The sequence below is a fragment of the Acomys russatus genome, chromosome 8 (genome assembly GCF_903995435.1).
Source record: "Acomys russatus chromosome 8, mAcoRus1.1, whole genome shotgun sequence".
NCBI classification, from domain to species: domain Eukaryota; kingdom Metazoa; phylum Chordata; class Mammalia; order Rodentia; family Muridae; genus Acomys; species Acomys russatus.
In genome coordinates this window covers 67,460,630-67,475,155 of record NC_067144.1, presented here as the reverse complement: position 1 = coordinate 67,475,155, position 14,526 = coordinate 67,460,630, and the positions used below count along the sequence as shown (strand labels likewise).

At 38.5% G+C, this 14,526-nt stretch overlaps 1 protein-coding gene across 1 annotated transcript; it reads left to right on the top strand.

Moving 5' to 3' along the window:
- Nucleotides 1-7,148: 7,148 nt before the first annotated feature.
- LOC127193158 (keratin-associated protein 13-1-like) lies at nucleotides 7,149-7,652 on the top strand. Its single transcript, XM_051150483.1, has one exon. The coding sequence runs from the start codon at nucleotides 7,149-7,151 to the stop codon at nucleotides 7,650-7,652; it is 504 nt and encodes a 167-aa protein (XP_051006440.1).
- Nucleotides 7,653-14,526: the final 6,874 nt, after the last annotated feature.

The following is a 14,526-nucleotide window of genomic DNA, read 5'->3' as shown; positions in this document are numbered from 1 at the left end:
AGTGTATTTTGGGTGTTGTAAATTTGTTACAGTTAAAGCAATGAGCTACTGCTGTGTCAGAGATGCTCTGAGTGTTTACAGTTATGCTCCTTCCATCATGTAGGGAAATCCCCCCTTGTCCTCTTGACACAGCTTTTATGTGTCTGTCAGAGTATGTTATATAGGAATTACTTTTATTTATTGTGTTTAATGATAGTAAAATGCATCTCCCTTTGTTAATGATCTGACAGCCGTAGTTTGGGTATCCTATAATACCTAATAAAGATTAAAAATACCCATTGCTATTGATTCTCATTTTTCAAAACTACTGCATGTGGATTACACATGCAGTACATGCATTACAGTTTCACCTGTGAGATTCACAGGTGAATAGCAGCATGTTAACAGTAGCTCAGGAAAGCTGAGAAGGATTGAGTCATGGAAGAGACAGAGCAAGGCAACCATAAGTGTCATGATCCCAAGGGGCAGAAATGTAAGACTCACAAGTCTAAACCCTTGTGGGATGGAATCAGGTAGAAAACATCATTGAGGGAGAGGGGGGAACAAATTATACATCCAGTGTATGTGATTTGAGCCCTGAGATTATACTGAATTCTTGCACATGATACCGGGTGGAGGATTTGATTCTCACTCCTTAAACCACCGGGGGATTTATTCTCTGTGGCTCTTCCTGCTGTCGTCTAAAATTCAGCTACATTTCTGCATGGACTTCTTTGTCATTGTCTGTTCGGAGCAATGACTGAGCCCTGAGAAGCCAGAGGAATTCCTAATAGGCTGTGATGGCCAATCTAGCACAGGATCCTACTCTCTTCAGCAAGGACTCTGTATCTTGCATAAGTAAAAGAAACTTTGCACTTTTTTTTTTGAGTCTTCAGTTTGAGGGAGATTTTGTAAAGAAAAACAATCCAATGACTCTGAATACATGAAATTTTGTGTATAGTTGTTTATAAAGAAAACCCACTGTTAGTAGAAGGCACACAATTCAGTAGGGCGCTTTCTCTTGGAATGCCAAGTAGGGTTGACAAAGAAAATGATTTAAAATCTGTGCTGATTTATTAAAACAAAGCAAAACAGAAAGCCCATATGCAACATATATGTAAATTACATCTGTTAAGCCCGTCTTTAATTCTCTATACTGACTAGACATATTACAATCACTCCCCCCCTTTTTTTTTTAACAATTTTGTTGCTGATACCTTGATACCCTATGAGCATATAGGGGGGGGAGGTCCCCCTCAGTCACAGTCATAGGGGAGGGGAGTAAGGGGAAAATGGGAGGGAGGGAGGGATGGGAGGATACAAGGGATGGGATAACAATTGAGATTTAATATGAATAAATTAATAAAATATATTTTTAAAAGATTTGTACATTCTCAAGTGGAGTCTTCTCAAACATTATTCCTACTCATTCACTCCTTGTTTTTCTTAGATCCAGTTATGACTAAGGTTGTGCATTCTGAGTTCTGCAGGCCTCTTTTCAATCATTTGTTTGTGACCTTTGTTTTGGAAATTTCCTTGTGTTTACTATGATTTAATGCCCTGTGTGTGACATTCTCATTAGGATCCTGAAATCTACCCATACTTTTTCAAATTCTTACTTTATTTTCAAACTTTCAGTAAATTCAACTGCATTATTTTTATTATTTCCTTATCAGTTTTTCAATTGTATCTCCTTTTTCCAGTTATACTTATTTCTTAAATATAAAAAGTTCCTCTCTCATATAGTTATATTCTTCACATAGCTACAGTCCTGTGTCACTGAATGACGGGCGTGAGTTAGGAAAAAATGTGCTGTTAGCAAGTTTCATCATTTCTAATGTCAGGATGTATTCAAACAAAGATGGCCGCTTTATCATTAGGAATCACAATCCTATAGGGTCCCCCTTGTCTGTGCAATGTGCTGCTGACGGAAACAGCCCTATGTGACACATGACTAGTTCTTAATGTCTGGTTCTGCCTTGCATGAGTCCTATGATTCGCATTATAAATTCTTCCACTCCCTTGTTTTTCAGGCGTCTAACATTCCTCCTATGCTCTGAGGAACAGCAGACATTTTACCTGGGAAAAAGATTCTGCCTTCCCCTCGAATGGTTACTCTCATTTCTGCCAAGCTGCTAGAATAAAGACACCTGCAGCCTAGATCATTGCAATCCAAGCAAGAACTGCTGCAGTTCAGACTTAGTTTCTGTGCTTGTGTCTTTTTACTACTAGGCTGGCCATTAGACATTCGATTCTGCTGTCAGATTGGCTCTCTAAGATCCTGGGTGTTTCCAAGCTTTGAATGGCTTGGTATTCCACATTCCTTCTGAAATTGTGTATGTCTGTGAAAGTTTCTTATTGCTTTCATTATAGCGGCCTAAATCAGGATATAATTCTAAGGGCATCCCAGCTCCGGGTTAAGCTGGTAGGTTCTGGTTCGTGTAAAATCTTCAGTGCTGTGATATGTCCCTGGCAGTGTGTGTCTGTGTACACCCATCTACAAATATATATATATATATATATATATATATATATATATATATATATATGTATGTATGTATGTATGTATATGTATATGTATGTTTATATATATCCATAATTGTGTGTTTTTTCTCTAATTTTTCTGTTTTCCTGGAAATTTTAATTACTGTTTTAAGCAATCTGCAACTGACGAATTTAAAGTATTTTTAAATATTTATACTCAGATCATATAGGGATGATTCTAATGAAAGTGCCAATCTTATAGATCATTACATTAATGTGATAACACCTGCTAAGCATTGACAGGTTCAGATGCTACAGCTCTGGCTATCCGTCTTGTCTCCATAAGTCTGACTGCCATCCTTGTGCCATATGTATCCACTTTCCACAGAGATTCAAAGAGTTCTAACTTTATATGTTTTCACTTTGTTCTGTTTTCTTGTCACTCTATTTTATCCTTCCAAAATTCCTTAGCTCTTTGCATTTTTCTTGTAACTGTGAATCTAAAAGTAACACTTGACCTCCTTAAACCCCTCAAATCTGCTAGTACCTTGTCGATACTCCATGAGAGGTCTTGGATACACCCTAAAAATGACTTTAAAAATGCCTATAGAATTCTTCTTAAATACTTCTTCATTCATGAACACATTATGAACCACTGTAGCAAAGGCTGGTTGGAACTGAGTTCAGGTGCTGGCAGTTACTGAACCTCTTCTATTCCTAGTGTACTTCTTTCTGTCTGTACAATGATCTTTTCAATAAGCAGCGTATATTGGAATCCATGTTTTAAAAATAATTTCATGTTATCGTATGTGCATAGGTGTTTTGCTTAAATATCTGTGCACTGGGTACATGCCTGGAGCAGTCAAAGGTCCAGAAGATAATGTGAAGATAATGTATAGTCATAGACAGTTGTGAGCAACCATCCCAGGCATGCCCTGAGAGCAACCAGTGTGGTAAACCCCAGCATCTATGTTTTCAGCTAACTGTCTATCTATCCAGCCCCAAAGATTTATTAATATGTTTATTAGACAACAAAAAGTGTATCTATGATTTCATATGAATGTGTTAAAATGATCTCTTGTGAGAATGCTGAGTTCTTTAAAGAGAGAAGTATGCTTCAGAATGGCATGTAGGAGTCTCTGCCGTGAGGACATTTTTGGTCATGTAAAGTCAAATACTTTTTTAATTAGAGAATTCTAATTTAATAATGTGTGATGAAAATGCATCCTGTAGTTCTTACTACTGTTACAAGAGAATCTCAACATAGGGGATATAGATTTTGTTTTTGGAAATTCTACTCTAAATTCTTTTTGGAAGTAAGAACTTGCACCTGTGAATGACAAATCCATTGAAATTTTATAGAGAAGGAGCGTTGACTTTCTGCATGAGTGAGATTCTTTGGGAAATATCTCAGATATCAAAAGACATCTTTTCATCACCTACTGATGAGAATCCACAACCAAACGCCAAAAGCTTTGCATGAGTGTCCTCCTCAGCCTGATATTTTACCTGGATTATCCCAGTTTTTCCATGTTGATGGATAATTAAATGAACATAATCAGAGAGCTATACAGATGAAATTGTACAATTTGTTTCAAAGGTAACTTTTTGAAGACCCTTAATATCTCAACTTGTGTGGACAAAATTAAAAAGCATAGAGACAAAAAATGTAATGGAGTATTTGTGTTAACTAGTGAATAAAAACTTCCTATAACAGAATACAGGGCATCTGAAAGCAAAATCACTGGATTCTTTGTTGCCTTATAGAAGTATTGTTTGTTATTTTTAACACTAATTTGTTCTCAAGATAACTTAAAGAGTTATTTATGAAACAACAACAAAAACTAAATGGGAAAGAATACTTCCCTTGTTACTTCATTGATAGACTGTTCATCCTGAGGTACAAAATAATGAAATATGAATTTTGTTTTGAAGGACAGAAACCAAAAAATGGATTACCTAAAATTGTGTCTCATCATCTCTTCCCTTTTCAACTTTTATAATGCCTATATTGTAGTACTTTTTCTATTACTATTCTTTTGAGCATTATGAGTATTGCAAATAGATTATATTTTATTAGAAAAATGTGCAAAACTTTCCATAGGCTGTAGTTGTGTATCCCTGTTCTATCATTTATATGTATTTTAACACAAAATATTTTATCAGTGAACATAGAAAAAGCTGGTTATACACTAATAATTTGATAAAGTAATCAAGCTTATTTTCAACTTTCAACCTAGAATTTTTTAGGAAAAAGAGAGAATAAAAATAAAAGAGGAAAATAAAAAGACAATGTAACATGCCCCTTGGGCTAGTATCCAGATATAAGTGAGTATATACCATTTGACTCTTTCTGCTTCTGTGTAAACTCACTCATTATGATCATTCTAGTTCAATCCATTTGTCCACAACTTTCAGAAATTCCTTGTTTGTAATAGCTGAGTAGTATTCCATAGTGTAAATGTACCACAGTTTCTTTATCCATTCTTCTACTGAGGAACACTTAGGCTGTTTCCAGTTTCTGGCTATTATGAATAAGGCTGCTATGAACATGGTTGAACATATCTTCTTATGGTGTTCTGGAGCATCTTCTGGGTATATTCCAAGGAGTGGAATAGCTGGGTCTTAAAGAAGCCCTATTTCCAATTTTCTGATATAGCACCAGATAGATTTCCAAAGTGACTGTACTAGTTTGCATCACTTATCAGGAAAGTGAGACAGAGGGGAGGACATCCTATTGGGACTCTAGGTGAGAGAAGCATGGAAGAATGGGGAAATAGAAGGATCCAGAGGGTCCTAGAAACCTACAAGAACATTATGACAGGCGTATCTGGGCTCAGGGTTCCTGCTCAAACTATGGCACCAGCCAAAGACAACACATGCAGTAAACTTCGAACCCCTACACAGATCTACGCAATGGACAGGACATTCTCTACAGTTAAGTGGCGAGTGGGATCTGACTTTCACACGAACTCTGGTGCCTCATATTTGACCACGTTCCCTGAATGGGGAGGCCTGGTGGCACTCAGAGGAAGGATAGCAGGCTACCAAGAAGAGACTTGATACCCTATGAGCATATACAGGGGAGGAGGTCCCCCTCAGTCACAGTCATAGGGGAGGGGAGTAAGGGGAAAAGGGAGGGAAGGAGGAATGGGAGGATATAAGGGATGGGATAAGAATTGAGATGTAATATGAATAAATTAATAGAATATATTAAAAAAATAAAAAAGAAATTGTAAAATTTAAACATAGAGCAAACAAAACAATAAATGGAGATAGGAGGGAGGGAGGAACAGATGGAAAGGAGGAGGAGAGGGAGGAGAAAGAAGAGGAGGAGGAAGAAAGAGGAGAAGGAGGAGAGGGAGGAGGAGGGGAGAAAAAGGAGGAGCTTTACACATTTGTGGACCCCATAGTAGAAAAGTGAAATCTTACTTAGGCAGGGAATTGTAGTTAAGTACCAGGATACAACACTGAAGAAAACATCACTAGATACCCAATGACATGAGAAGATAGAGACAGACTAAGAGGGTTAGGAAACTGCAATGCTTATAAACGCAGATGATGAAAGGGTGATACAAAAAATGTAAGAAAGGCTAATTTGCAAAATCTGATTATGCCGGAATTGAAACAAGACAAACCACAGTGTAAGAGTGCAGTAGGACAAAGTGGCAGCCTCAGTCTCAGCACTGAGGAAGGTAGGGCAGAGAGATTTCTCATTACAAGACAGCCTGGACAGTATCTCAAACTTTTGTTTTTAAGAATACAAACAAATAAACAACAAAAACATTCCTTGTTCTTTCACTTTTATTACTAATGTGAGACACTTTCAATTGAGACCCTTTTCAACAACTTGCCTTAGTCTTAGTCATCACTCTCAGTATGCTGATTTTGTTTTATTTTATTTTATTTTATTTTATTTGGTGTTTTGAGACAGGGTTTCTCTGTGTAGCCTTGGCCATCCTGGACTCACTTTGTAGACCAGGCTGGCCTCGAACTCACAGCGATCCGCCTGCCTCTGCTTCCCAAGTGCTCGGATTAAAGGCGTGTGCCACCACGCCCGGTTTGATTTTATCTATTTTTGAATCTGTCTCTTTATTCAATTGATATACAGTGTGTAAGTGTAGACAGTGGTATAATTATGACCAGGTACCACTGTACTAAATTTCCATAAGGTAATTTGTCAGAATGGTAATGGAGGTTGATAAGATGGACCATTCCTGTGAATGCTCCCATATCTATGGAAACAGATCCAGGGTCCAGATAACTAACATTATATTTGTTTCCAGATTCAGGGAAGAAGTGTCCCCCAGCAGAGGCATGAGTATACACACCAAGCACAGACAGGTAGCACACAGTGAAGGAGTGGAAAGGGTTCCATAAGTAGAATGTGACAGACATTAATATAAAATAGTCATAGCATTTTGTAGATAGGAGTAGCTCTTTGCCTAGAGTGTAGTTACAACACTCATAAATACACTGTGCAGAAAACTATTGGAATGTAACTACAATTACAAAGGTTGCTGAGTTACACATTTGTAAACCAGGAAGCACACAAATGCATCAAGGATGACACTGATGGGGACCACACCTGCTGCTGAGAGTATATAAACCCAGCTCTCCACACAGTGACATTCAATCCCAGACTCTCCTTGTTACACAGAGCCGAACTCACATCTCCTTTCAACATGTCCTACAGCTGCTGCTCTGGAAACTACTCCTCACGCTCCTTTAGGCGCTGCCTGCCCTCCTCAGGCTCCTCCTGTGGCTCTTCCTACCCCAGCAACCTGGTCTACACCACTTCCAGCTGCTCTCCCAGCACCTGCCAGCTGGACTCCTCTCTGAACAGTGGCTGTCAGGAGACCTGCATTGAGCCCAGCAGCTGCCAGAGGTCCTGTGTGGTGTCCAGCCCCTGCCAGATGTCCTGCTACTACCCCAGGAGCTGCACACACTGCAGTCCCTGCCAGGGCACATATGCTAGGTCTCTGGGCTTTGGGTCTAGCAGCTGCCGTTCCCTGGGCTATGGATCTAGAAGCTGCTACTCAGGTGGCTGTGGATCCAGTGGCTTCAGATCTCTGAATTACTTTCCTACCAGATATTACAGATCCACCGCCTGCAGCCCACTCTTCATTCCTTCTAGAGGTTTCTATTCATCTTGTTACCAGCCATTCTATACATCTGGCGTCTGCTGAATAACCTGTTGACTCCCCAATGCCAACACTGAGTGCAGGTTCTCTAGTAAAATTATCTTTTCAGCTTATCATTGAGAACTATAGAAATTTTCTTGATTTTCTGCTGCTTTTTCTTTTCTAATCTTCACATTTGAAATTGGTTCTGTCAAACTGCAAGATTAATAAAAATTTCAACTACAACTTTGATAAAATTGATAATTTTTCACTTTTCCCAAAGTTACAAAGTCATGTAATTTTACCTCAATAAATTCTTGTTTCTGTTTCACAATTATGTGTTTAATGTTATTAATTATGTATAATGCATTATAGTGTAAACATGAAAATATTCCCCAGGGGCTCATCTATTCACTATATGGCCCCAAGCTGAGGGTAGTTTTGGAAGTTTGTGGGATCTAACTTGAAGATCTAGGGGGGCAAGACCTTAAGAGTTATTGCCTGTTCTATGTATTTGCCTGGATACCAAGATGAGAACACTGCACCTCAATGGCTGCTCCTGTGACAAGCTGCTTCTGCCTCAACGTTTCCCCAATGATGGTGAAATAGAAACTCAAATCGGGAGCCAAAATAAGTTTTCCTTCGTTGTGTTTCTTTATAAGAAGAATGCAATGCATTATTTAGCATTAATTGTGACTACACTGGGCCATGAGTTTTGGGAGCCAAAGAGTGTTGCACTAGTTTTTCTTAGTCTCTAGGTTTTCTTTCCTTCTTAATGGAGAGATTCCTGAGCACTTCAAGTTTTTACATGGGCTTTCTCTAACTAATGACATAGAGAACTGAGCCAGATATGGTGGAGCACACTTTTAATTTCAGGACTTGAGGAAGCAGAGGCAGGCCGATTTCGGTGAGTTTGAGGCCAGCCTGGTCTACAAAATGAGTTCAGGACAGCCACGGGTACAGAAAGGAAACCCTGCCTCGAAAAACAACAACAACAAAACAGAGAAGTGATTATTCTTGTTAGATTTGCGACTACACCGTGTGTTTCGAAGGATAGAATGTGTAAGAAACTTGCAGAATGCAAGAAAATTAGGTTTACACGGTAAGGTCAATGCATGCAGGATATTAGCTGAGAAGTGAGATTGTGTGTGTGTGTGTGTGTGTGTGTGTGTGTGTGTGTGTATGTGTGTCTCTGTGTGTGTGTGTGTGTGTGTGTTAATTTTCACTTTTGTGCAGTTACCATGCAGGAGTGTCACTTTTTAAAAAATTGTTTAGTCCCCATATCCAGTCTGTTAATATTATTTCTTTTTGTATAAGTAAGAAGACAGCAGACTTAAGGATAGCAAGGTTCAGCAGGTGGAAGCTGCACCTGGGATCTTTGCATATATGTGGATTAAGTCTGAGGGAGGACATTTGACACCTTATCCCTGTCAAAAGTGACTCGATGATCTCTTGAAAGAAGCTTGAACCATCTGGTGTTTCACATCCTCGTCTTTGTTCACTACAAGAAGAAATAACGAAAAGAGCACATAAAATAGAGCAAAATAACTGGCTTGATAATGTAAATAATCAATGTTCATATCAAGCAATATTCACATGATTATCAATTCTTGTTTTATGAGATAATCAAATGTTCTCTGGAATTAGGAATGGAGTGCAGAGTATTGGACACCTGTCAAAAGGTTAATCTTAGACGCCTTTGCCATTCACTTCAGCATGCTTTCTTCTTCCTTCTGGTGGTACCTTCCTTCCTCCTGTGGTAACTAACTGTCAACTATGAAAGCCTAGTAGGCCGGCTTCACTGTACTGCATCCACTCATCCTGCAGTGGTAGAAACAAAAACAGAATTAAGAGGATTTTAAAAGCTTACAGTGTGGGTTACTGTAGCGCTATGCTTGGAACCACACTGTATGTCACGTTACTCTGTGTACCCACTGCTTTTACCCACATTCTCTCTGATGTCCCTTCTTCCACAGATGACACTCTCCTTCCTTTATGACTTCTCCCCTCCCTTCCTTCATCACTACGTTTAGAAAGTAATCATTATGCTTATATAGTTATAGGGGGAAAAGTAACAATGAAGTAAGATTTGTGGGAAAAATAATCAGCAATATCATAAAAGTTGCTAAGGGAGGCAGTGAATGCCATCCTCTGCATAACGTTTCTAAGTTTTCATCATCTCTATCATCCTTATGTTTATAATTATTACCTAAGATATTGTCATGTTTCATCCCTCAAAGCACAGGCTGCGGCAAGATTTGGAAAGATGATGCTCTTTAGTTTCCTGACCAGGCAGAGGTTAATCTGTACCATCCTTAATTTCAGATGTGTGTATCATTTTCTGTATTTCTAAGGATCATACAGGGGAATCCATGATGTATAGCCCTTGAATTATAATTACTCAGTTAGGAAGATATGAAAAGAGGGATGTATCCAGTAATAATTCTTGTTTAAATTACTAAAATGTTAACAGGATACATTCGCTGTACACAATGAGGGTTTTATTATGAGACATTCACACATACACACTGAATTTAAAATCTTGGTCTTCTCATGGGCAAATGATGTATGGTACAGTAATCCTTTCATACTACCTTGGAGCATTGACCTTCAACACTGAGTTAGTCTGGTTAGGACAGAGGTCCACAGCTTAGCTAGGGTAGGAATGTTGAATGTCGTATGGGCCTGTGGGATTTTAGTTTGTTTGTTTTGAGTTTACGTTGAGTGTATAAGACAGTGGCACTAGTCAGGACACACATACAGTGTCTTAGTTTTTATAACTGCCACCACAAATTAGACCAAAATTGGTGCCACCAGCAGTACTAATTATCTTTCAGTTCTGTAGTGTTAAACATCACAGCACACAGATCTTACTCTTTCTCTATTCGAGCAATTAAAAACATGACAGCAAATTGTGGTCTGCTAATTTGTAAGTTAATTCTGCCTTCTGCAATTGACAGGAGGCCAGCCGGCAGTTTTCAGGATTATGGCTAGTTGTTTCTACTCTTCCAGAATCATCCAAATGCACACTAGGGCACATGCATACAAAGCCAGAGATTTTGAGCATGGAGGCTTACAAATGAAGCATTTGCTGCTCACAATTATAATCAATTGCCAAGGCTAATCATCATCTTTTAACCAACTGGTTTTCTGTGCAGGTTTCCAAGAACTGATATGACCAGTTTCCAGAAATTCTCTCATGAGTCATTTCCAGGCATTGCTTGTCAACTGTTTCTGTTTGTCAAGGCTTAACTCACTAGTGATTAAAGAGGGCTACTTTGTCTTCTCCACCCTCAGTCAAGATTACTTTGTACATTTGTAAGGTATGCCTTCAAGCTGCTATTATTATTATTATTATTATTATTATTATTATTATTATTATTATTATTATTATTATTATTATCGTTAATATATAGCTTAGAATCATTACTCTAAAAAGGTCATCCCAGAAAATTTTCATTGTAACCATGATGTACCTGAACTCCTCGCCAATGTACAAATGGCCTAAAAATGTTTCATAAAAATTACTTTTAGCACCAACCAAAGAGCATGTGTGATTTGGACCCAGGCTCTCTGCACATATCCAGCTGGTGGGCAGCTTCCTGTGGTCTTCAAGTGGATGCCCTAGCAAGTAGCAAGGGCTGTCTCTAACATGGATCCTGTTATCTGCTGGCGAATCACTTCCCCCTAGCTGAGCTGCCTTGTCTGTTCTCATTGGAAGAGGATGCTCATAGTCCTGACGTGCTCTGATGTGCTGGGGTTGTTTGGAAAGGTGGTGGTGGGCTTCTCTGAAAAAGGAGGAAAGGGAAAGAGGGATAAGAGGCTGGAGGGTGGGATATGGAGGAAAGAAGGGAGTAGGTTATGACTGCGTTGAAAAAGGAATAAATAAATAAATAAAATAATTACTTTCAAGCTGTGTATCATCTCAGGCGTATAGGAGGGACATAATTGAGTTTCAAGTTTAAACTGGGTATCTTCCAAAATATTCCAAAATATTTTGTATATGTACATTCCCCCAATTCTGATAATGTGTCCAATTTCAAGAATGTTCAGTAAGGTACAATTAAGATATACCATCATTTTCATGTCATCATGAGATTTTTTTTTGGTGTGTCTAATTTTTTTATTTAATTAATTTATTCAGATTACATCTCAATTGTTATCCCATCCCTTGTATCCTCCCATTCCTCCCTCCCTCCTGCTTTCACCATATTTCTCTTCCCTATGTCTGTGACTAAGGGGGACTTCCTCCATCTCTATATGTGATCATGATATTTCTTTACGTAAATGTTGTTAAGTATATTTTTAAAGTATACTAATTTATAGTACTGTGAAATGAAGAATAGTATTAGGAAAATATGCACTCTCTATTATAATCAGACACTCAACTAGAAAAGCCAAATATGAACCAAATAGCCAAAAGAAATATCCAGAAGTATAAAGTTGTTGGTGCTGAAAGAGACTACGAAAAAAGAAACTCTTAAGTTTTAAAGGTTCATGTTCAGAAAAAAAAAATCCCTAGAAGGACCAGAATAGATTTAAAAATAAGCAGAGGGTATGCAGTTGATCTGTGGAACAAACTTCTAAGAACAACATCCTGAAATGTGTGTTACAAACCTGCAGGGTGCCTAATGAATTACTGAGGGTGAAGGAAAAACATGGTAATGTTCTCTTCTAGAGTATTCTGGTGGCATGCTTTGTAGGTCTGCAGAGGTGCAATTCATCATCGTGACCTCACTCATTAATGCAGTAAGAAACTAGTCAATGGCTTAGGACAAGGTATGAGATGCCTTTTCTCATAGCTTTCCAAATAACCTACCATGCAATTATTATGTGTTTATAAATAAGTGACAGGTTTATAAATAAGCCTGACAACTGTGAAAAATGTATGCAAGATAAAGGACTTCTAACAAGATATAGGACCTAGCCTCAAACCTTAATTCTCTTATGTTCTTTTTCCAGAGATCCCTGTCCCCCAGGACACTAATACACACTTTTTCTTTGTGCATGGGGAGCATCTTGAAGAGATGTCCATGTGGTATGTTTGTAGGTGAGGGTGCAGGTGCATCTGGAGGACAAAGGTCACTACTAGTGGATATCTTGTCTCTATCTCTCTCCACCTTGAAGATCTCTATTTCAGCTAGGCAGACTGGCCATGGAGCTAAGTTTATCCTCCTGTCTCTTTTCAGAACGTGGGTTGCAGATGCCTGCAACCACACCCAGTTCTGTGTGTGTGTATGCTGGAGACCTAATTTGGTCCTCACAGTTAGGCATCAAGCAAGTTACCCACTGAGCCATCTCCCCAGTTACAACTATACTAATTTTAATCATCACAGACTATTCAGCTTGTTCTAGAGCTTCATTAAATAAATCAGTTTTTCTTTCTCATCAGCTTTTCTTTTTAATTCGGTGTGCTATTGAGTCTTTAAGCTTTGTGTATGATTTACTTTTTGTTGTCTTCTATTTGCTCTCATCAACTTATAACAGCATCTTTGATGGTCATTTAACAGACTGAAGATTTTCAGATTGATAAACCTACAAAGAGAACTGACTCTTGCAACATTTTTGCAGACTAGACTTTTCAGATCAGGGAGGAAGAAATACTATTTGATAAATGAATTTACAAGTTGGGACTGTCTGACCATCAAAATCTGACTAACAAAGAGAAAAGGTAGAGGGATATATGAGAGGACAAAGAAAATGAAGAAAGCAGGAAAAGCATACATTATGCTTAGAGAAAATCATAATTCAGTCAGCTTACAGTAGAACAATGTTCATTCAGAATTCATGGACAGAGCTAGTAATAAAGGTCAACAAATGTGGAGTCATGAAAGTGTATGTTACAAATCACAGATCCATTCTTCTCTTCTGGCCGTTGCAAAGTACAAAATTGCATATCCGTGATAGACTTTCTGAGCTTTATTGAATTTATTGTTTGTTTACTGTTTTTGAAGATAAACAGTATCTCATAAGGTTGGTTGTTTTGTTTGTTTATTTTGAGAGCATGTCCCATTCTGACTTTAAATGCAAGATTGTCTGGAACCCATGATCTTCCTGTCTCTGCCTCTCTCTGTCATAATGATGAGCATGCACCACCAAGGCCAACTGAAATGTTTTTGTATGCTGAGAACAGTTCATCACAGGGTTAATATTCTAGTAATTCGATAATTATTTACCTGATTCCTATTAATCCTGCTAAGTGGTATGTTCAGAAAAATGGAAAGCAAGCACATTTTAAAATGTTTTAATTTTTGTCATTATAGACTGACATGTGACTGAACATAACCTCGTGGAAAATAATAAAGCATTTGCTCATATGCATTCTGCACAGCAGCATCAGGTGAATGTTGCCTTAAATACTGCCTGGCACTGATAAGAAAATTGACAATGTGTTACTGAAGCATCACTAATGGAAAATATGGGAGTTAAGTTGAGGGGTGGGTGGGTGAAACTGTTATCTGCAATCTCTAATGTGGCAGGAATACACAAATGAAAATGTGAAATCCCTTCAACAGAAATGAGTCAAGCCATTTCCAGGAAATCACAATCCATGCATTGTTCCCTAGAAGTTGCCACGGGTTGGCCAGAACAAGAGGATTAGATTAGCCTTTCCAAGAAATACTGTTGCCTGGGTGGCAGCAGCTTAAGACCTTAACCACTTTGTTTGAGATTCACAGAACAAGTGAGTTTGGTTGGTGGTTGAGAAGGCAGGAGAATGCTGGAGGTCTGGGAGATACAGGACTTGTCAGAGGTGTAGTTAGGCAGTTCACAGCAGGACCGACTCTGTTTGAATCTGAGCACCCAGGCTGATGATTTGTGAAAATCATCCCAGTGATCTGAAAATAGCGCTAAACTTTGGGCACTAAGAGGGTACATCTCAGTAGTGAAGAGGTTTCTCACAATACGAAAACCCTGGAGTCCACCCTCACTACCACTAACT